At 47.0% G+C, this 21,958-nt stretch overlaps 3 protein-coding genes across 4 annotated transcripts; all 3 read left to right on the forward strand.

The window, feature by feature from the left end:
* The first annotated feature begins 2,075 nt into the window (after positions 1-2,075).
* On the forward strand, positions 2,076-17,630 carry LOC108105521 (mucin-19). Of its 2 annotated transcripts, none has more exons than XM_017212148.2 (6): positions 2,076-2,265; positions 10,269-10,445; positions 13,743-15,274; positions 15,346-15,504; positions 16,004-16,687; positions 16,760-17,630. In XM_017212148.2, exons 2-6 carry the CDS (start codon positions 10,432-10,434, stop codon positions 16,987-16,989), a joined length of 2,619 nt encoding a protein of 872 aa, XP_017067637.1. In that variant the 5' UTR covers positions 2,076-2,265; positions 10,269-10,431; the 3' UTR covers positions 16,990-17,630. The 2 variants fall into 2 exon arrangements, with proteins under 2 accessions (XP_017067637.1, XP_017067636.1); XM_017212147.2 differs by lacking the exon at positions 2,076-2,265 and adding an exon at positions 9,432-9,557.
* Positions 17,631-17,897: 267 nt separating this feature from the next.
* Positions 17,898-18,463, forward strand: LOC108105422. The gene has a single exon (XM_017211971.2). It carries the CDS (start codon positions 17,921-17,923, stop codon positions 18,293-18,295), a length of 375 nt encoding a protein of 124 aa, XP_017067460.1. The 5' UTR covers positions 17,898-17,920; the 3' UTR covers positions 18,296-18,463.
* A 2,107-nt stretch (positions 18,464-20,570) lies between these two features.
* Positions 20,571-20,908, forward strand: LOC108105441. The gene has a single exon (XM_017212026.1). The coding sequence runs from the start codon at positions 20,633-20,635 to the stop codon at positions 20,843-20,845; it is 213 nt and encodes a 70-aa protein (XP_017067515.1). The 5' UTR covers positions 20,571-20,632; the 3' UTR covers positions 20,846-20,908.
* Positions 20,909-21,958: the final 1,050 nt, after the last annotated feature.

A 21,958-nucleotide genomic window follows, 5' to 3' on the forward strand; every position in this document is an offset into this window, starting at 1 on the left:
CCGCCCCATTTCTTTTTTCTGCAACTCTTTTCGGGCTGTCATTAAAAAGATAGTTTTTTTGGGCTGTGATTGGCCAGACAAGTTTTGACGCCGCGTTGCAATTGTCTTCCCCTGGGCCATGACCAATGGGTTGACATGAATCCGTGTACCTCGAGACAGCCATTTGTTACTTGTCTGCCCTACGGACACGGAGCCAGTGCTAACTCCCGAGATTTATGGCTCTAGTCAGGTTATAAGACACCAATTTGGGTGGCACACGGAGAGAAAACTCTTAAGGGGGGAGAAATCTTATGATTACTTCGATAGAAAATCAAACTGCCAGTGGAAATGCAACCGGAATCCCCCGACTGACGCTGTGCCATAATTTCTCAGCTTACGAAAATCCTTTTCGCAATCGCGTGAAATATGAACGATAACGGCGGGGAAATTAATGATGGCTATGGGGAGATGCAATCGATTAACGGCAAAGTGGACTGCAATTCGCGGGAGCCGATCAATTAATATGATAAATACACGGCCGTGCGATAAGGTCCTGCCAATGATAACGTTCAATTAAACAAATGCCGATCTTATCATGATCATTGATCGATGAAAAATGATTTTCTTTTCATTTTTGTAGAAACTTGAAAATCTTGAATCATTGGAAAACACTTTCGTAATTCACCGCCAAAGCTTGCAATTTGAATTTTTCCGTTTGACAGCACTAAATTAGTGCAAAACAACGCGAAAAAGAATAAAGTTAAGCTTAATTCGAAAAACTTGGCGCCAAGCCACTGTGGCGCCTCGCCTTGGCATGCGGTCAGTGGTGGAACCATCACTTAGCTGGGACACCAACCATGAACTGCTTGCCAACTGCTTTCAGCAGCAAGTTTTGCGATTTCGAATGTTAAAATTCAAAAACAAAAACCGAAAAACTTCACAGCTAATATTAAGCTAGAGTAAAAGGTAAAAATATATATTTTTCTTTATATTGAAACCGTTAAAAATGATTTCCCATTAAAGTTTACCTAACAAAAGAATAAATCTTTCTCTTTAAACTTATCTCGCTGAGCTGTTTTTTTTCAAGGAAATCGTTTGCAGTCCGAATTCCCGTTGACATTTAACTGCCACTCCGTTGTATAAGCCAATAAAGTAAACCAGTTTAGGCATTTCTATCCCCCACTCCCCTTCTCACCAGCACAGTGGACACTTTTCCTGCCGCTTACAAGTCCATTAACATTGCCATAGACATTGACGAGCGCGGCTCACTCGTTCAATCGATCAAGTCCCGTGACTCATGAGCCAAGCCTGCCTGCCATGGCTGCACGATAAATACCAATACCAATAGGATCAGGCAGATCCGATTTCTGCATACCCTCGAAAATAAGAGAAACACGAAAGCAGAGATTGCTGACTGCTAAACACGAGATCCGCATATCAAATCGGGTAATAAAAACCTCTGAAGTAACGGCGAGGCAACAACTGCAACTGCCTAGCCAGCAACATGCAACATTCATGCGACAGTTGCCAGTTGCAACAATTACAACATCAGCGATTCTGGTCGCGACTCGGGCAACACTTTTCTGCACTGGGAAAAACCCGGCAAACATGGAAACTCTCTAACCCAAAGACCACGCAAATATTTCTCTCAGTGCCTTTTTTTGACTGGATTTTATTCGTTTTTCTACCAATTCGATTCCAGTCACTAGACCTGGGCGATTGCCTTTACATTGCATGCCAGACTGCACCCACACCATGGCCCAGAAAGAGACGGGGCTACTAGCGGAGAAAGAGACGGGTGCAGAGACTCCTCCATTCTCCATTCTCCAGCTGCAGTGTGTCCCATTCTCCTGTCTTTTTTTCTGGTAATACCCATTCTGAATTAGGGTCCATTTCGATCGGAAAACGTTAGACACCTTCAAAGTTATAGGGTATCAAAGACTTCGACTATGAACGCGGCGCTTTTCTCTCTTGTTTTCCTTTTGTTGTTTGCTTTTTTGTTTTTGGCTTTTCTGCCGTCAGTTTTTCGAAATTCGAAACATTAACGGAAAGTCTGCAGAGGTAATTGGACGCGTTCAACGCGGTGGCAGGAAAAACGGAGAGGGTGCATCCCTGCAGTCAAGGAGAACCCTCGATTTCAATTTATTTTGAATATTTTTTTGCAGTTTTCATAAGATTTGAAGTTCGATTTACAGTTCGCGTTTGGAAAGTGCCAAAAGAGTGCAAAAAAAGTGGAGTGTTGTTTTTGGTTGTTTGACGAATCGCCCGAAATTCCAAGGCATAGAGGTAAAACTTAAAATTCATTCCGCAGCTGATCAAATCGCTGACCAGGAGGGGGCTTAAATGGTTAAAAAAAACAGTGAAGAAAACCCCCGAAAATCCCCTGATACCAAAATTCTGCAGAAATACTGCCTTGCCTTCTACTTCTGCCTTTGCCACGAAATACCTAATGGGAATATTAAAAAATATTCGTTGCATAAATTAAAAACTCTACGTCAGAGCTTCATAAATATTTAGTAAGAAAAAATCAAAAGTGTGAAATAATTTAACGACATAAAAATGTCCACAAAAGCATATTCAGCGATGATAACCCGTTCTTAGTGGAACTCAACTCGAGACAAACTTGGGAGATTCTGGTATCTGTGGCTTTTCGATGGCATGCTCGACCGGAAATATTTGTGATTTCTGGCCAAGATGGCTTGCCATTTGCCACGCTGATACCCAGATTTATTGGGACCATATAGCTGCTCTATCTACTATATGAAATAATAGGCCATAAATGTGGGTTTACCACTGTGTTTTGAAAAAGAAAACCCACTCGGAAGATTGTTCAACCGAGAGGAGACGGTAATGAAAGTAGTTACCGCCTTTTACAACGAGTTTTCTAATCAGCCAACAAGTGACAGTGAGCCATTGTCTGCTGGGAGGAAGACACTCTGCTCGTAAACCAAAGTCAGGTTGGCGGATCGAGGATGAGAGTGGTCTTGACATTGGGCTGGTCTCGGGCATTCAGCAGATTCCGATTTCTTCGGGGAAATGACGGGCCATAAACGTCCGTTGGGAAATCTGAGTGATAGCGATCAGCGTTGATTGTTAATCGCTAATTGGTGATCAGTGATCGCTAATCGTTAATCGTTAATCGTTAATCGTTAATCGTCAAGCGTTAATCGCAGTTATCTTTTCACTTGTTATGCGACACTGGGTTATCCCTAATCGCCATCACCGCTTTCATCGCAATTAGATGTCACTTTCTTTGCCCCGACAATCCATCCAAGCCGCTTCGCTTCGCTTCGATCCGATCCGAACCAAATCGATCACTCTCTCCGCTGCGATCGCCTTTAGTGCCCTTCATTTCGGGGCCTTACGTCAGAGAGCGGTCGCATAATTAGTTATCAGTGTTGTGCCCCGCACGCCAAATGCATAACTGGATCCGCGCCGATCGTTGATCACTTAAGCCTACACCTGAAGAAAGCTCAACCTGTTGTTTTGATTTTTTCTACACAAAAAAACTAACTTAAGCCCAGCCTAAGGTGTTAGTTTCCCTAATCAGAGTCTTCATACCCAAAACTATCTCTATTTAAATCCAATTTATGGGAAATAAAACCAAACATCTTTTCTCGCTGTGCAGCGAAAGCAACAACAACAACAACAACAACACTGAAGTCGAACCGGAACCACTCGAGGCACTCAGAGATCCCAAGGCGTGTGTAGGTGTTGACAAGTAGATCACGAACACGACGCGATCGCCGCGATCATGATTGCAATCTCTATAAGCCAATCGAAGTCCGCATCCGAATCGAAGCAGAGCGAAGCAGAGCGAAGCTTACTCATCGGTCATTCTTGAATCCTCCTCCCTGGAGGGAGAGAACAGAGTTCCGATACCGGATCCGAGTCCGAATCTAGTCCAACTAGTTAGTTACCATATAGAGTCGCTTTTGGGCTTAAGGCTTAACCTTGAGCGCTTTTGCGCTTTAGCCGCCCATTAAGTTGGATCATAAAAAATAGACCAAGTCGTTTGCCATGCAAAATGGCAAGCTGGCAAAATATTTAATGAAGTTGTGAGGTTGTGAGGCGGCGGCACACTCCCCGGCCCAATGATCAATGATCACTGATCACAGAGTGCTTGCTGTGCTGTGGCAACACTAATGTCAAAGTGTTAAATGCCATCGAAAAACGGATCGAGAAAGGTGAACAGAAAGGCGCGAGGAGGGGGGGGGAAAATAGCGAGAAAGGGGGGCGAAAAAATGTTGTTCACCTTTCGGTCTCGGGGTCTGGAAAAAACAAAAAAAACAATAACAAAACGAAAAGGGGTCTGACTGTCACTTGCAGCTCATGTTGTTTAATGTTCACCTGATCGCACCAGACACGTACGCCTGAGGGCAACTAAATAGTACTCCCTCCTTAAAATATGTCCCTAAGAGAGTTGATGAACCAAAGAATTCTAGAATATTTCCTAAAAGCCAACTTAACATCTTCCATTTCTTACCCTAAGCTCCAGAGCTAACCTTCGTTGTTTTTTGTAAATTTCACAAGGAAACCCTTGACATTACCCCTAGCAACTTGCCCTCGAGTGTGCCCGCTGTACAGGCACTTGTATGCAAATGCCAAATGGTGGTTCGTCTCGGTTGCTTCAGGTTTTTTCTTTTCGGTTTGAGTTTCTGTCCGCTGTCCGCTGTCCCTCTTCTGCTGATCGCCCCCTTCTGCCACGCCCCGTAACCCTCCCCCCCTGACATTCGATTATTGAATCGTTTTAATGCCAATTTATGTAACTTTCGGGCAGCGTTACCACTTCGATCGCCATCTCTATCTGCATCTCCACTTTGATCTCCGCTTCTCTGCCTCTGCGTCGCCTTCGTGACTCAATTAAGTTAAATCAAGTTAAACAGTTTAAAATTAAACAAATTTTCGTAATAAAATAAAAGCCGCAGAGCAGCAGCAGCAGCAGCAACAACACCCAAAGAGCGCGACCAAAGGCACTTCGAAGTGGGTCACAAAATGATTGCAATGAAATAAAACTAAAACTAAAAAGCAAAAAGCAAAATGAAAATGAAAATGAAATAAAATCGGAATTTAAACCTTACAACTAGCAGCGAGGCGAGACGACACAGTCAGTCATAATTTAATCAAAGATATGTGATTTGGAATTTTTCGCTCTTGGCTGCATAATTTCAATGGCGCCATGATTGATTGATGGATGGGTGGGTCGATCGACAGATTGACACGCTTTAATGGCTTATAATTCGAATGTAAACTCGACAGGGAAATGCCAAAGATCCAGCAAATTGGGATATATATTAGGCATATGGACATTTCACGATCAATCAGAATCTCAAAGCTAAACTACAATCGTCTTCGCTGAAAGACTTATAACAAGTCTCAAGAGCAGCTCCAAAATGCGTTGAACTTTTGAGTTGGCTAAAATGCTCAGCTTGATTTCCATAACTCGACGTATAAGGAAATCTCTCATCCACCCACTTTTTCTGCCCACAAAGCCAAAAAGACGATGAAGTTGCACTTCAGATTCGCGCTTCATTATTCATTTTATGCATGTGAAACGGCACTCGGCCCAGAAACTATATAGATATGAGCCGGAAATCGCTGGAAGGTCGTCGAAACTAAAAAACGGTTTTAGGTTCTCAGCGAATCGAGAAATAATGTCCAAGTGCGACCGACCAAGTGAATCATTTAATTGCAGCCTACGTGGAAGCCATCATCTTGATGATGATCGACAACATCATCTTTACGATGTTTACGGCTCGGCCTGCCTTTCAGCACGCCTGACAGAAGGCGTACGTCCCGCGTACGGAGTCTTCAAAGGCCAGCCATTGACGTACGTTGAACCCCCGGGCGACACTCCTCAAAAGTTGGGAAACTATAAAGCCCAGAACGGCGGCCGCGGCGAGGCATTAAAAATATTTTCATTAACCGCAGCATATAAACAAAAAGATAAAGCCAAGTTCTGTGTCCGCCCGCTGAAAAGGGTATTAATCCGGGGGGAGTGATACGTGTTCAGACTCTGCGAGTGCCTGGCTGGCTGGGGGGGTACATACATGCATACTTCGGGTATTTCCTGATTGCTCTGCCAGCACTCTCTTCTGCCACGCCCCCTACCCCGCACAGCACACACACAGCTCTTGCATAATAATTGACAGTTATAAATTTTACTTGGCCTAACATGCGCGCCCAGGCTGAAAATATAAGAAAAACTGAGAAAAAGTGACTCGAAATACATTGAGAGAAATCTTTAACGAAAACTTCACAAAAGAAATCCTAAACTTCTAGTACAAATCTTTGAGTTACTTTCTTAGCCAAAGTCTCAACTTAAACTTCAACTTTCAAAGGGAAATCTTTTTCTCTGAGTGTACCCTAAGGAGTGCTTTATTCTTTTGGCTTTTGTCCAGTTTGCCGGTCAGTTATCGCCCTCGGCTCCCTTCAGAGTTCACGTAACTCCCAAAGGCCGAAAGAGACGGCAGAGGACAGCGCTGAGAAAGAGACGGGTAGATGGTGTGCGAAAGAGAGAAGGCGAGGCGAGGCGATGGCTGGGCCTACGTGCGAGTGTCGTTTTTTGGTTTTTGTTTGTTTGGAGTGGATTGGGGACTTGGGATTGAGGGACTGGGGGACTGGGGGACTGGGGGCTCGGAGATCGGAGATCTCGGCGACGCCAACGACTGCAGGCCGCATTAACATTCCAAGTTGGCCACTCCTGTTTGCGTACATCTGTATGCAGATATGGCCACATATATAGCATAGATATATGTACAGATATATATATACACTCTCGAACGAACACTTGAAATGTTGGATAACAGTTGTTGTTTCTTTCTTTTTCCCCCCGCGGCTGGTTTTGTTTTTATTACAATTTTATGAGTTTCTTACAATGCGAAGAAAGAGCCGGTCGGTCGGTACCTGAAGTCTCTTTATCTCCCTGCTGGGCTCTCCTTCCTGCCCAATGGGTACCGGATATTTTTGGCCCATGAATTGGCAAAAGCCACAGGCACTTTGAGCCACTTTGTGATGTCATCGGTCGGGGTTTTTTGTGGCTTAAGGCCTCTCAAAAGGAGTTCTTGGTATTAAAGCACAAATTTGATTCACTTTTTTTGGTAAATTTCCCAAGCCTGGCTACTCTTTCGGCCCCTCCCCTGTCTGTCATCTGGCTGTCATCTTCACTCTCTCTCTCTGCGTTATGCAATTACCAAATTGCTCACTCCCTGATCTGGCCCGATGGCCAGTGCAATTATCATTCCCGGCTACGTCCTTGAGACACCCCTCATGCCACGCCCCCTGCTCATTAGCACTAGCTGGGCACTTATTACGAGCGTGTTTCGGCTCCTGACCTCGATCGTCGATGCGGTGATGCCAGAAAAATGCATCCTGTTACCCCGATCGAAACCTGCTCTTTATATTAAGAGTTGGGTTTTTTCTTTGCCCGCCCATCCCCATCCCCATCCCCATCCCCATCCTCATCCCCATCCATGGCATGCATGGCATCCATAGCAATGTGCCCCCTTCCCGGGTAACTTGATCAATCTGACCTCGACGGGGCTTGACTTGACTCACTTGGGGGATTTTCAAAAGACGATCACTTGAAATTCAAGAAGTCCCTGCAGCTGCTGCCCGAAGGCCACGCCACCAAAGGATCCCTCATGCCGTACCATATAAGGAATATGCTGCTCCTCAAGATCACTTCCCGGTTCGCTGCACTCGCCCGTCAAAGGAGGAAGCTCTTGGGCTCGCCTCTTCTGTTTCTGTTTGCCCCCTTTCGGGGCTTGCAAATATTTATCACATAATCACAGGCAGAAAAAAGAAGCAAAGCAAGCGTTCCAGTTTATCGATCAATGCTAATTAGAAAACCGATTGATCAATCACTTGCAAAGTAAACAAAATCAAAAAGGGAACGAGGGAGCAGGGTGGAAGAGAGGGAGGCGAGGCGAGGAGGAGCTGGAGCAGAGCTGGTCTTCGGTGTACACTGTACAGGTTGATTTTAACCACTTTGTGGGGATTACCAAACCGAACTCGAACCGCAACTGAGAAACCGAGCAACTGAAGCTCAGCTGAGATGCCTCTTTTGGGTGTGTAGACGAGCCAATACCCCTTCTTAAAAGTTTAGGAAATGGATATTCCAAGAAATATTCATATAAGGGATAAGGGATGATACCCTACAGCTAGCTTAGGAAGTAGTTATGGGTTGCTTAGTTTCATTAAGTATCCGCCGGGTATACCCAACATCACCCTGGACGACGAAAAAAAGGTGTCAGTTGGACACTGGCAGGGAGCTCTGGTCCGCAGGTGTCTTTCGCCCCTCCTTTCGGTGGAGTCAGAGTCAGAGTCGAAGTCAGAGTCGAGCTACCCACATCTGGCCCATCCAATTGGCCAGCTTGTGATCTCGCTGTTGGAATTGCATAAATACTCGGTAAGCAAATGAGCAACGGCTAATCAATAAGCCCCACAACAGATTGGATAATATCATCTGGGGGAAACCGGGGTGATGATCTGCTGGCCGCTTGCTGCTGGCTTGCATATGAGCATGTTGCGTGCCCTGCTAATTGCAGGCGAAGCGGTTAAAAAAGCGGCCACTGCGGCCAACGCGGCGTATGTGTAATGCGGTTAATCAACGACAGCGACGACGACGACGACGACTGCGACGACTGCGACGAATGAACGAACGAACAAACGGCCTTGAGACCAGCTGCCAACCAGTTTTGGCTTATGAAATCAGCAGCAGTTAGCTGAGACCGAGGCGGCCAGAGAGCATCCCAAAAAATGCAAGTGAATGTCGCAGCTGCACGAAGAAAAAAGACTACAAAGCTGATAAAAAGCATATCCGTATCAGTTTCATGTATCGATATCAGCCCAGCTCATTCCTGACTATCCCTGAAAGGGATTTGGGTATAAGTTTGGCCTCTACCCTTAGTTCGAAGATCCCTTCCATTCCCTTGTCGATCAGAACTGCAAAAGGAAACCTCTTTCTAGCAAATCTCTAGTTTTTCTTCAAGTGTATGTGCTCTGGCCTGATCCCTCTTCGGGCCGCCGAAACTAGTGCAGTATTGAACTTCCTAGTGGCCAAACGCCATTGAAAAGCAACAACGATCGGCAGCAGGTGTGAATGATTTAGTGTTAACATGGCCGAAAGCCGCTAAGCGAAGTAAAACACCGCTCCTGTCGTTCGTTCTGCACTCCTCCTTCACGCTCGATCACTCCCTCTCGCTCTCGCTCTTGCTCGCTCTCTCTGTCGCACAGTCAAGACCCCAAAGGCACCCCCCGATCACCGATCACCGATCACCGATCCCCGATCCACGATGTTACCGATATGTTAAAGCCGAAGCTGAAGTTAAAGCCAAAGCTGAAGCTGAAGCTGAAGCTGTAGCTGAAGTCGAAGCCTCTGCCGCGGCCACCGCTGCTGCCTCGGCCGACGGCGGCAGAATGGCAACGGCAACGGTTTTCGATGGTTGGAGCGTTCATCATTTTGCCATTTCACGTTCAGCTGGCAGCGAAATCGAAAGTGACTGCTCCCCGAAGACCCGAGATATATACATCTATATCTACATATAGTAGATAGGTCTTCAGAAAAAGAGTCCATGGTACGGACAGCATATCCTCCCGGCACACGTCTCTGTGTGTGTGTGTGTGTGTTGGACTGTGTGTGTGTGTCTGTGAGTGTGTGTGTGTGTGTGTTGGTTGGCCATATAAAACAAGCGTTGTCAGCGGCTCAAGAAGTCAAAGCCCAGTCGGAACTTGAGCTCGAAAAAGCCGCAAAAAGTGCACTTTGAGTTACGCATTTTCTGGTCTTTTTCTTTTCTTTTTTTTTTTTTTTGAATATTTTTTGTAAGTTTTTGAAGAATTTTGACAACACTCAGAGGGGGCACACACACACACCAGCACACACACTCCCGCACTGTTAAATTGATTTCCTTAATTGATTTGATTTTCTGTTGCTGAATGGAATGAAAAGGAAAACAAACAGCCAAAGCCGAAATAGTGAACAACACAACACGTAAAATAAAAGTGAAAAGTGAAAGTGCAACTCGAAAAATGACCAAAGTGAACAACAAAAACAACAACAACAACAAGAGCAACTAGCCAACAACAACAACAACAACATCAGCCAGCTAATGTGTCCAATATTTAAATAAAAAAAAAAACATAAAAAATAGAAGAAAAAACACACACAAAGTGCATAATTAAAGATTTTTCGAAAAATCATTTTCTGTCATTTATTTATTTATTTTTACATCCATTTTTTATTGTTTTTTTTTCTTGTTTTTTGTTTCTGTTTCCCCCCCCCAACGAAGCCAAAGCAGTTGACTTTCAAAAAGTGTCAATAAAATTTATGTAAAAAAGCAGTTAACGAAAAAGTTGCTATAACAGCATTGACAACAACAACAACAACAACAAGGAGAGCAACCTAGGAGCAACAGCAACAGCAACAACAACAACCACAAAACACAGCTCAAAATGCTGCTCAAAATGTAAGTTAAATGGTCAAAACTAATCATGAAATAATAGGATAATAACCGATTCCAGGGCAAGGGGCATGGGGCATGGGGCAAAGGCAATTGCAGGCATTCAAGGTCAAGTTAACAATTTCACGCATTTGGCAAACTTAGTTAAGGGCTTCGCAGTGGTTACTTTTTACTATTTTGGCGGGCATAATGATAGTGATTAACTCGCAGTGGGATTTCAGTTTTACAAGAAATTTGGCCAAAAGACGATGAATATTGAGGAGATCTCTTGGAAATGTTCTTCTGATAAGTAAAATGTCTGTTGCAGAACCACCAAAGCTATGCCTTTGCTCACATAAACAGATCAAGTATACGCTAGATAAAATCAAGTATACGCCACAGGGGGCTAGCAGATCAAAATTTTGGCCTGCAGGCAACCGTTAACCTTGGTCACTTATGCGGACACTCAGTCAATCAACGGTTAAATATGCACAATGCTGGCACGACGCTGGCGTGGCAATGACTCGCCGAATGATTGTATTCGCATTTGTTGTACTTTTGCATGCAAAAGGTCAGACCTGCGAGGTGCCGCGATCTCTCTTTCAAAAAGGTCAACAATGCAGAAAAAAAGCTATAAATATATGTGAGGGAAACACGGCTATTGCGAGAGGAGAAGACAACAACGACGACGACGACGACGCATCCACTTAACAATGCAAAACTTACTTTACATTTCATGGCTATAATATGGCCATAATATGCTTGTTGCTATTGCAATTGCGGCTGCCGATTTAGCAGTTTTTGTTTCTTTAGCAGCCAGCCACTGCCTGATTGCCGCTTCACTGCCTCTCGAAAACGTCAATGGCCGCCGAAGACTGTAAGACAAGCAGAAAACCGAAAACTGAAAACCGAAAACTGAAAACCGAATCCGAATCCGAGCCAAAATCACCCGCAGATATATATGTTTCTTCTCCCGTTTTTTTGGCCAAAATGAATTGCCAAATTAAAATACAAATTGCATGCCACACCCGCTAAAAGCTGAAAAGACTAAACAGGCTGAAAAAGCTTCGGAATGAGCAGCACTCCCTTTCCACGGGTTTGTCTGGTTGCATAAAGTGCAGCGCCCAAAAAAGCAAAGATGGCCAACAAGGGGTTAGCATTGGCAGCGGAGTTCCGTTCCGTAGAGTTGCACGAACAGAGCGGGAAAAGTGCACTCAGAAAAGCGGACTAGGAGTTACCAACTAAGATTTAAAGTGGAATCAAAGCTTCTTAAGAAGGTGGATTGAGATAAACCCAAAGATCCAGAGATGTAACTTCCTGAATTCAGCCTTCCAATTCCTCACAGTGCAGCCATCAAACGATCGAAAATCATCACTCGGCTTAGTTAATTTCCATCATTTAGCCGCTTAGAGTAGTCAAGTGCCAGCTAACGCCGTTAAATGCTCGAAAAACAGGCAATAAATGATCCAATTTGGCCGAAGGTGTTCACTGCAAATCCAAGTCAAGGCAGTCTGGCCATGAATGAGTGTAAGCGATTCTTCGGGTTTACGGTTTGGATTCGGAATTCGATCCACACACGCATTCTGTGTGGTGACTCACTCAGAGATCATGTCTGGGCTGAGCAGCTTCGATCGAAGCTAATAAACTGCGGGAAATAACGTGAGTTTCGGGCAAGAAACTTAGCACGAAATTAGCCATAAAACAGCCACCAGTCAGCAGTCAGCGTTATTGGCCAAAACTTACAGAGAAGTGATTCAGTTTAGTGTTAATAATCAGATAATTTCCATCAAGGCTGCCGCCATGGATCCTAGCCTATTCACACCTCTAATATCTCTCTGGCCATGGTCCAAATTCGTTAGTTAAGCTATTGAACGGCACTTAAGTTCGAATCGGGTCTCTCTGCCTGGGCTTATTAATAGCATTAATGACCGATTCGGTAGCTGCGATTACTGCAATTATAAGTGGGTAACGGTAAACTTATATACTATATAGTATAGTATAGGCGGCTGTGCGCATTGTCACCTCATGCATAACATGGCCCAACCGCTCCGAGAGACCCTTTTGGCTGCTGCACTGCACCGCTGCTGCTGCTGCTACTGCTGCTGCTTCATGATGTGGCCATAATTATAACTTTTCTTGAAGTCGCACAGGCTTATGGCTTATGGCTTTTGGCCATTGTTGGGCTGCCCGTTTTTGGGGCTGTTGCAATTAAAATAAGTTGAAGTTGTCTACCTTTGCAGTAAGGTGTTGCCAGCCCAAGTTGCCTGTTCGCTTGCTGGTCCCCGAAAACTTGTTCGAGAAGTGAACGCCAGCCAGCCAGCCAGCCAGCCAGCCAGCCAGCTAGCCAGACTTGCACATAATTCAAAATGTTAAAAGTTATCGTCAAGAGCGCTCTGTTCGCATGCACTGCGAGAAATCGCCGCTGATCAGAATGAGTTGACTACGTTCCGTGTTCACTTTTCAATTTTCTTGAGCTGAAACTAAAAGTCCCAGCACTGGGGACCTCCAGCTGGGATCTGGTTTGATCTGGTCTGGAGTCGAAATGGGTTAACACCTTTTCAGTTTTCTTTGTTGTGGAAAACCGGTTGGCGATTCCTGGCTCTAGTTTCCCGGTCGTTTTGGAACCGTTTTGCGGCTTGCGGATTCGCAGAGCCCAATGAACTATTGTGTGGCGGTGGCGGTGGTGCCGGTGGCTGCTATACAGCCGGTGTTGCACGCTCCATTCGGCGGCTAGACATGATGGCCAAATCATGATCGCATGCGCAATCGACTTTGTGTGGCTAATGAAATTGTGAAAGGTTTTTTATGCCAGATTGGAGATGAGGCAGCACATCGGAGACCGCCAGCTGGAGCTGAAATGGCTGAAAACGCTGAAAAGGCTGAAAAGCTGAAAAGCCAACTGAAAACCGGCTAGCCATGGTGGCTGATTAGGAGCACGCGCCGATTAGAAACCAGAAAGAAAGGCCAAACGGCGTTCCACGAACCGCTTAATACCCTGCAAAAGTGCAGTGCAATGCAGTTTGCAGTTTGCCAGTTGGCAGATACAGTTTTACGAGTAGCGAGGAGTGCCCGAGGTAGGTAGGGTATAAAGCAAAGGCAGCCGAAGGCGATAATAGAGTTTTTGTAAGAGATTAATTGGCTAAGACATGGCTGAATGCAGCCAGCCAGAAATTAAGATGGGGAGCTGATAGTACTTAAGCGGTTAAAGCCAAGCAGAGCGAGAGCAATAGGCTTATTAGTCTCAGCTTAGATTAGTCTTAAGAGAAGTTGATAAACTTATAGCCATCTTGATAACCCCTCCCCTCTTTAATCTTCTTCCTGCAGCTTCCTAATAGCCTTCTTGGCCTCTCGATCCGCGGCAGAGTCAGTGGATCCCCTTTCGAAGTCTGCCAGCGAGAGTCCAGCTCCGACGATCCCGTTCGAGACCTCGCACAAACATCCCGATGCCGTGGAGCGGGAGGAGGGCTTCCATACATCCCACAAGATCAGCATAAGGGCCACAGATCCCGCCGACTACTCGATGAACCTGCTGCCCACCAAAGAGCGCCCAGAACTGAATCCCATTTTGAGTGCCCTCATCAACGAGGATGTGATGAAGAGCATCGAGGCCAAGAGGGCCATCGAAGAGGAGGAGCTGGCCGAAGTGAGGCGTGAAATTGAGGAGGCCGCCCAGGCCGAATTGGCCCAGAAGAAGGGCACCACCACGGAGGCACCTGCTCCACTGCTGACCACCCTGCCCACGGCTGCCAAGAAGATCGACAACCTGGACGAGGACATCGTTGTTGACCCCCACGAGGAGTTCGTCAACCAGAACTTTGCCCTGGAGGGAGCGGGCAGTGAGAACAACAAGAAATCCCGCATTGAGATCAAAAAGGGACCCAATGGCCAGGACTACGAGTACGAGTATGTCTACTACTACGAGGAGGATGAGGAGCCGAGCAAGGCTGAGGCAGCGGCAGAGCCCGAGACGCGTGGCAAGACCAGGTATACCAATATCGAGAGGAGCACGACAGCCACTCCCAGTGAGAACAGCCTGCAGAGTGGCAAGGCCAAGGGAAGATCCTCGGATGCCTCCGAAGACATCGAAGCCGAGCGTCTGCCCATGATCACACGTTTCCCCAGCCGTGGCAAGAACATTGAGGTGCCACCAACGCCCGCCTTGGACTCCCTGGAAACTGCCGCCGAGCGCAAGAAGATCAGCGTCAAGCGTCCCAGCTTGGAACTGGTGGACAGTGCCACCTTCAACACCGACGAAAAGCAGACCAAGGCGACGCGCAAGGGAGAGAATGAGCTGAAACCCGTGATTGCTATTGAGCAGGAGGAGGCGGCCAGGAAGAAGGAGCAACAGGCCAAGGAGGAGCAGGCGTCCAAGAAGGAGAAGGACACCGAAGTTCCAGCCGATCAGGAGGAATCCGAGCAGACCACGCCCTCCATGGAGAAGGCCGCCCTCGATCTGTACGCCATCTTGACCAACGAGAACCTGAACAACGAGCAGACCACCACGGTTCCGGAATCGGAACTATCCGAGGGTGTCACCACGTTTGCCCCCGAAACCGGCAGCACGGACGAGGATGAGGCCGGCGGCCTGACCACGCTGATCGATGAGATCTCCTCCACTAGCAGCACCACCACCACAACCACTACCACCACCACCACCACCACTACCACGGAGGCACCAACCACCACCACAACGACGACCACAACCACGGCGGCTCCTTCCCTCTTCGGAGGCAGGAGAGCCGGTCTGAATGGCCTGGCCGGACGCAATCGCTTCAAGCTGAACAGAGCCGAGGGCGGCAGCACCACCACCAGCACCACCGAGGCCCCGGCCAGCGAAACCACCAAAACGGGAAGAAGTAAGTCGTCTGCCCTGCTGAATTCATGAAATATTTTCCTATAAAATCTTCTTTTTGTACCCCCCAAAAAGATCGCTTCTCGCGTCCCTCGATCGGAGGCCGTTCTCGTCCTGGAGCGCGCACCACCGCTGCACCAGAGGCCACGTCAGCGGCCGCCCCCGCCGCCGAGGAGGAAGCGGTGGTTGCCAAGGAAGTCAAGCCGGTCAGCACGGGCTTCGCCCGCGGCAGACGTAAGTATCTGATAGATAGGCAAGCTTCCAGTTTTTCAAATAAATTAAAACTTCATTTGCCTAATTCAAGGCATTCAAAGACAGAGCCATGAATAATATTTACATTGTAAATTTTGTGTTCGTTTTCAACGAAAGAAGCTTTTCGTTGCCATTTCGACACCTACTTATCGGGCAGAGTTACAGCTGATCAGATCGGACTTGGCTTAGATAATGCATCTGATTGATCGGTTATTAGCATTTCACCTTCAGCAACCTTCGGCCACTGACTCCGCTAACTGGGTCAAGAGCAAAGCTTCAGGCCTTTGGGAAAGTGAATTGAAATCACTTTTAGTCTCGGGTTTCTTGCGCAGTGAAAGCAATCAGCGAGGTCAGCCACTCGGGATCAGATTATGATTTAATATGCCTTCCAAGGACTAGGGCCAAGGACTTAAGCTAGCTTAAGACATGTTCCCAGCTATGAAAAACTTGGAAATCATCTCTGCTCCCTCTCATTTTACAGCTCGCAACCGCTTCAACCTGCGTGGATCCACCACCACTAGCACCACCGAACGTCCCAGCGAGGAATCACCCGCAGAGGGCGACGCTCCCGCTGATTCTGCCACCCCCTCTTCAACCACAGCAAGGAGCACACTGAGAGGACGTCCCGGCTTGGCACTGCGCGGTCGCAGTCGCACCACCACCACCAAGGCACCCGCTAACGCCGAGGGCAGTGAGGCGGCTGAGAGTGGTGCCACCGCCAGTTCCGAGGAGGCCAAGTCCGCAGCACCAGCTCCTGCGGAACCAGTGCGTCCGTCCCGCTTCAACCTGCACCGCGCCGGCGGCAACCGCCTGCTGCCACGCGGAAAACTGGGCCGCTCAGGAATCAGCACGGAGGCACCCAAAGAGGCAACACCCGCCGAGGATTCCGCCGCCGATAGTAGTAGCCATCACAACGACGTCAAGGAGGAGGAGACAGCTGGCGGCGAGTCCGGCGAAAAAGCCAACGAGGCTGCCGATTCCGCGCCTGCGTCTCCCGTTTCCGGGCTGAATCGCCTCAAGACCCGGCCACGCCTCAACGCCCTAACGCACAAGACTGATGCGGTTAAGCCCAAGGCAGCCGCAGCCCCCACCCCTGCGCCCAGGAAGATCAATCCCCTGCTGGCCAAGCGACGACTCCACCTGGGAGCCGCCACCTCCACCACAGGTGATTCTTCTTGAGATTCTCATTTCTTCTTTGACTTAGTTCCTAATCTTCTATCGGACTCTCCCCTTTTAGAATCCCCCGCTGAGGAGGAGCACTCATCGGCCGACTCTTCCGCGGAACAGCCAGCCAAGGAGGAGGCGTCCGCCGGCGCCAGCGACGAGTCCGGCGCCGAGGGAGCCGCCAAGCAGGAGCAGGATACCACAGAGGCGACGGAGGCAACCACGAAACAGCAGGCCCGTGGACTGGGACTCTTGGGACAGCGTCGTCGCCTGCCGCTCCGCAAGCCCGGCACGATCCTGTAAAGCCACTCCACTCCAGTCCAGTCCAGTCCAGTCCACTCCACTCCACACCACCCACACATCGCCATCCGCCTCCTTTGAATCCTGAATAGAATACTCGTCACGATTCGCTGCTGCATCCTCCCATAAGCTGGGATGATGTCTTGGCCACCACACAAGCGATACTAACTCTTACAAATTGTTTGTCCTTTAAGTCTCCTCCTCCGCCGCCTCCTCCTCCTCCTCCTCCTTCTGCTCCTCCACCAAGGACTCGTTAGCTTTGTACACATATTACACTAATTAATCTACTGATAGACGCGGACATACTATGTAAGTAAGATCCCTCCTTGCGCGAAGAGAAAGTCACCAAAACGGAACACACGGAGCGAGCCCACGAACGAGGAGATCCAAGCCACTCGTAGACCACTAAGCACCAATCCCCGAAGCCGATCCATCCCCAGTCCTCCCCGTCCTCCCCTACTATATATACACCTATATACCCGACCTTGCCCCCTCCTCTTTCCACTTTCCTCTTTCCACTGAACACGCCTCCAAATCGACGCGTGCTTAGCAGATACTTTTATTATTATATTTTTTTTCTGAGATACACTTATGAACAAAAAACGACTTTTAATTATATATCGAATAAAAACGAAAGGTAAAACATGAAAACTCTAACGAGAGGCCTTTTAATGACTACGAACTACGAGCCCTACCCCAGGGCTGAACTTAACCTTGATGGCTCTTTGCATGGCTCAGTATGTTGGCCAAACATTTACCCAGCGTTACGTAAGGCGCTTGGAGTTCTCCAAACAGAACCGAACGATGTCAAGAGAAGTCGATGCAACATTAACACTTGTGTACCTTATCATAGACGGGCTATAAATGTGCTGATAGCCCGCTAAGAGCACTTTAGATCCAGTGCAGCATCATGTCGAGACAGTGGCTTGTTCTCATGGTGGCCACCTTGGTGGCTGTCCTCCTCCCAACCAGAGTTCAGAGTGGCCATGCCAGAGTATCTTCCCCCCTTTCCAAGGGGGACAGCCAGAAGTTGAGCCTCATTTTGGAGGCCCTTAACGAACTGGAACGTCAGCGGGTCCTGAAAAATGTGGAAGCCCCTACGACTTCGTTCGTTATGCAGCGACCCAATAGCAAACGCTTGAGATGGAATCGACTCTCCAGAACTCTTCCAGATCCCCAAGAACGCGACAGCGTCGAAGCTCGAGGGTGGCCCACTACCACCGGTTCCGTTTCCCTGCCCGCTGCCAACCCGGATTACTTGAATGTGGACAACTACCCGCCCACCCCAGCACCTTGGTGGTACAACTAAGCGAGGGACTAACCCACTCTTTACCTCCTTAAGTACTTTTTTTTTAGTAATTAACTTAGTTTACCTTTAGTCTACACTAATATGTACATTTCTCAAGACATTCACCCAGCCATTGCTGCCAATACACAATCCTGAGCTTTCGGCTTGGGCTCCGAGACTTTAACCAACAGCTTTTCGGCCAAAACTTTTGCCCAGCGAATCGGGCAAACTTAACTGGAGTTAAAATCCAGAGGTGTTGGATTAACGATTTGGTAACCAGCGAGCTAGTTAGGTCACAGCGCGAACCGGTTCCGATCGGAACTTGGGTAATGATCGGCGATTTTGGCCGTGCTTTGTGGCCCAATTTGTTTGCTTTGATTCGATCCAATTCGATCGCAAAGTGAAATGTTAGCATTGATTGATTGCTCGGCTGATGGCTGATGCATTGCAGTATCGCTAACGGAATCGAAACCGTTTCAGCCTTGTGGCTGGAGGGCCAAAAAAAGAGAGAAAAAAACGACACCAAACGGGCGTGGTGGGTCACTCTGATATTTGCTTGCCAATTTGCGATACCCTTTTCTACGAGAAGTTAATGCGGCATTATCTTAACGGGCAAATACCTATTTAATTTCAACATTAAGGGCTAAAATTTAGTCTTAACTTTATAAGATTTCCCAAGAAAAAGCTGATCTTTGGAGTAAGCAGATCACTGGGTATGCAAGAATCGATCAGTTTCTATTCTAAGCTATATTAAAGGGTATATTCAGCTTCGACAGACCCTCTTTTTTTTGGCATACAATTGATTTGAAAAGTGGAAGTACATTCATTGCGAGTCTGCCTACATTTTTGTAGCAAATCATTGCTAGCCTTGACACCGGGGCGTATGCGTAATCGCCCCCAAAATAGGCAATCGAAAAGCCAAAGCGGAACTCGCGGCTTCTCTTATTGCGGGCCACGCTTATTTCCTAGCTAAGCTCAATAGCTGACTTGGCCAGAAGGCAAAAACTCAAATTCAAAATTCGAAGAATCGAAGAGAACTTTTCTCTCTGTGCAGTTCACTTTCGGGCCGGCGGCGTGTCGTCAAAAGGCAGCAGAGGAAGCAGAGCGTGGCAAGAACCCAAGGGCGCTCGTTTTGGCTTGGCCAAAACCTACCCATCCAGCTGGCTGTTCCACTCAGAAGAAAAACACCACCCCACTTAGAACTCCGTTTAGCAGTTGTTCAAACATCAGCTTAGTCCGCCGCTTCGCTCGGTTCAGCTTCAGTTGATAATTAATTTAATATGTTTTTGTTGTTGTTGTTGTTGTTGTTGTTGTTGCTGCTGCTGCCTATCGCTAAATAATTTAATTGGCCAAGACAAAGGCACAGTTTTTATGCATAATTAGAGGCTTACAATTTGGGTCTACCAGCTCGGTCCTTCACATTGCCAAAAAGAACACAAAAAATTACAAACTAATTACGCTCGAAAAGCCAGCGGGGTGTGATCGAAAATTGTTCATCGTTTCAGGCAAAATATATCGATATGTAGATTAGCCAACCTGCACCCGCTGACAGACAGCTGGAACCCTTTCACTGCTGATGATTTGGATTCTGATTTTGATTTCCCAAATCAAACTGAACTCAAATTAAAACCCATTCCGAATGATTGGCTAATTATGAAGATAAAATCACGTTTATATCTGCAGCTCAGCTTCCGTTTGAGGAAGTGCCATCTTGGCCAGTTTTGGCTGCTATCTTTCCAGAAGAGCTTGGCGCTAGTGACTAATGATGCCATTTAGCAGAAGGAAGCCGCTTGGCCGTCCGTTGCGATTTAAATAGTTTTTAATTGAAAACTAATTGCAGCAAGGCGAGTGCCAAAACTGGACAGCGGGCGACATGGCTGTGACGTTTTCAATGTTGCAACATGGGGCAGCAATGCAGCTCTTTAGCAAGTTAATTGGCAGCCGAAGCGACAGTGGCAGCAGCAACAACAGCTTTTCACCAGGAAATCAATAAACGATACTCCACCAGCATGCACGCACGCACGTCTCAATATCAGTAGCTCAAAAGCAGAAAAGCAGAAAAGCAAAACGGGCAAACAGGCAAAAAACGTAAAATATTTGTTAGGAGGAGAGATAAAAAAAAGCAACCCTGACCAGCTCAATAGAGCTCGTGCCAAAAGCTATGAGCAAATATAGCCCAGTTATCTTGTTTTGGCATTTTTTTTTCTAGACATGTGAAAAGACAAACAAGGCTGGCCGGAAAATAACCGGCAAAACACCTGAGCCCTAGTTCCCAATGGTTCCGATTTGACTATATAAAGCAGCCGCAGATCACTTTCTCCATCAAACCCACAAGTCCCCGTCCCAAGTATTCCAAACATGAAGCTCTTCCATCAACTGATCCTTGGCCTGGTCCTCATCTTGGCCCTAATGGGTTCCCTGGCTAGTGCCCAGCCCTTGGAGGACAGCGAGGCTGATGAATCCCTCATCGGTGACTCGGAGTCGGCTGACTCTGTGCCGGATGACGTCCAGCAGGACTACCTCAATGTGGCCAACTACGTCACCCCATCCCCTCCATGGTGGTGGAACTAGAAAGTTCTCGACATTCTTTCTTTCTTTCTTTGTTTTTTTGTTTTGTAATAATAAATATTTATCATTCTGCCTTAATCTAAACTTTTGGTTTTCATTAAAGTTAAGTTAAGGCCTTAAAGGGTTCTACTAAGAATTATTAGGTATCAGGGAAACCTCCCCCGCTCTAGGCTTGCCACTTTTAAACAGAATTTCGAAATGAATTCATAAAGAGTCTGATTTATTTAATGGCCACTTTTATACCCCTTTTAACGGAATTTATTTAAAATAATAAACCCAGATTAAGTAAGTGGCTGCTCTATGCTTGTTTTCCATTTACTTTTATTAATATCGAAAGCCACGCTGATGGCGGCCAATAAGTGTTTTGACTGCTGGCCAACGAGGTTGGACACTTTACACGGATTTATGCGGCGGAACTGGATGATGAACGGAACCAGTTGACTTGGGAGATGTATATCATTCCCATTGGCTCATTCGGGGACTAATGGAAATGTTCGCCTTGACGAGATCGGGCGATTATTAATCGATTATCGCCCGATTACCGCACTGAGTGGCTTAAAGACCCATAAGAAATGCAACCGGCGATGGCTTAAGATAGCCAAGTCGCCCCGCCGACGAGTTGCTAATCAATTTCGAATGCAGCCCGCTGATTTATGCACTCCCCTAAGCTCTTTTTGAGTTGATCTTTCCGCTTGTGCACCGTGCAGCGTGCCACAGCAGGCAAATTATGTCTTTGGCAATGTGGCAAGCGAGCTAAAGCTTACACAGAAATCAAATTACGGAAACTTTTGGTCTTATTTGCTTAGTTTTGCAAACGGCAAGCAGGCAGAGCCTTTGCCGGCATCTAATTACTCCATTTGAGGACTAAGAATGGGCTAATCTGAGCTAAAACTCATTTAAGGAAAGATCTAAATGTTTTCCACTTTTGGCTTAAATCAATTTACAAGATTCCTTGGTGGCTAGCCTAGAATTTCAGTTGACAAAGTGGAATCTCTTATCTCCAAAAGATGCAATTTCGGAATGCTAATACTTCATAGATAGCTTTTCTCGCAGTGCATGTCAGACGGGGACATCTGCGATGGGTGCCTGCGAGCAGGAAATCTCTGCTGCGGCCTG

The sequence above is a fragment of the Drosophila eugracilis genome, unplaced genomic scaffold (genome assembly GCF_018153835.1).
Source record: "Drosophila eugracilis isolate 14026-0451.02 unplaced genomic scaffold, ASM1815383v1 contig_2167, whole genome shotgun sequence".
In the NCBI taxonomy this organism is placed as follows: Eukaryota; Metazoa; Arthropoda; class Insecta; order Diptera; family Drosophilidae; genus Drosophila; species Drosophila eugracilis.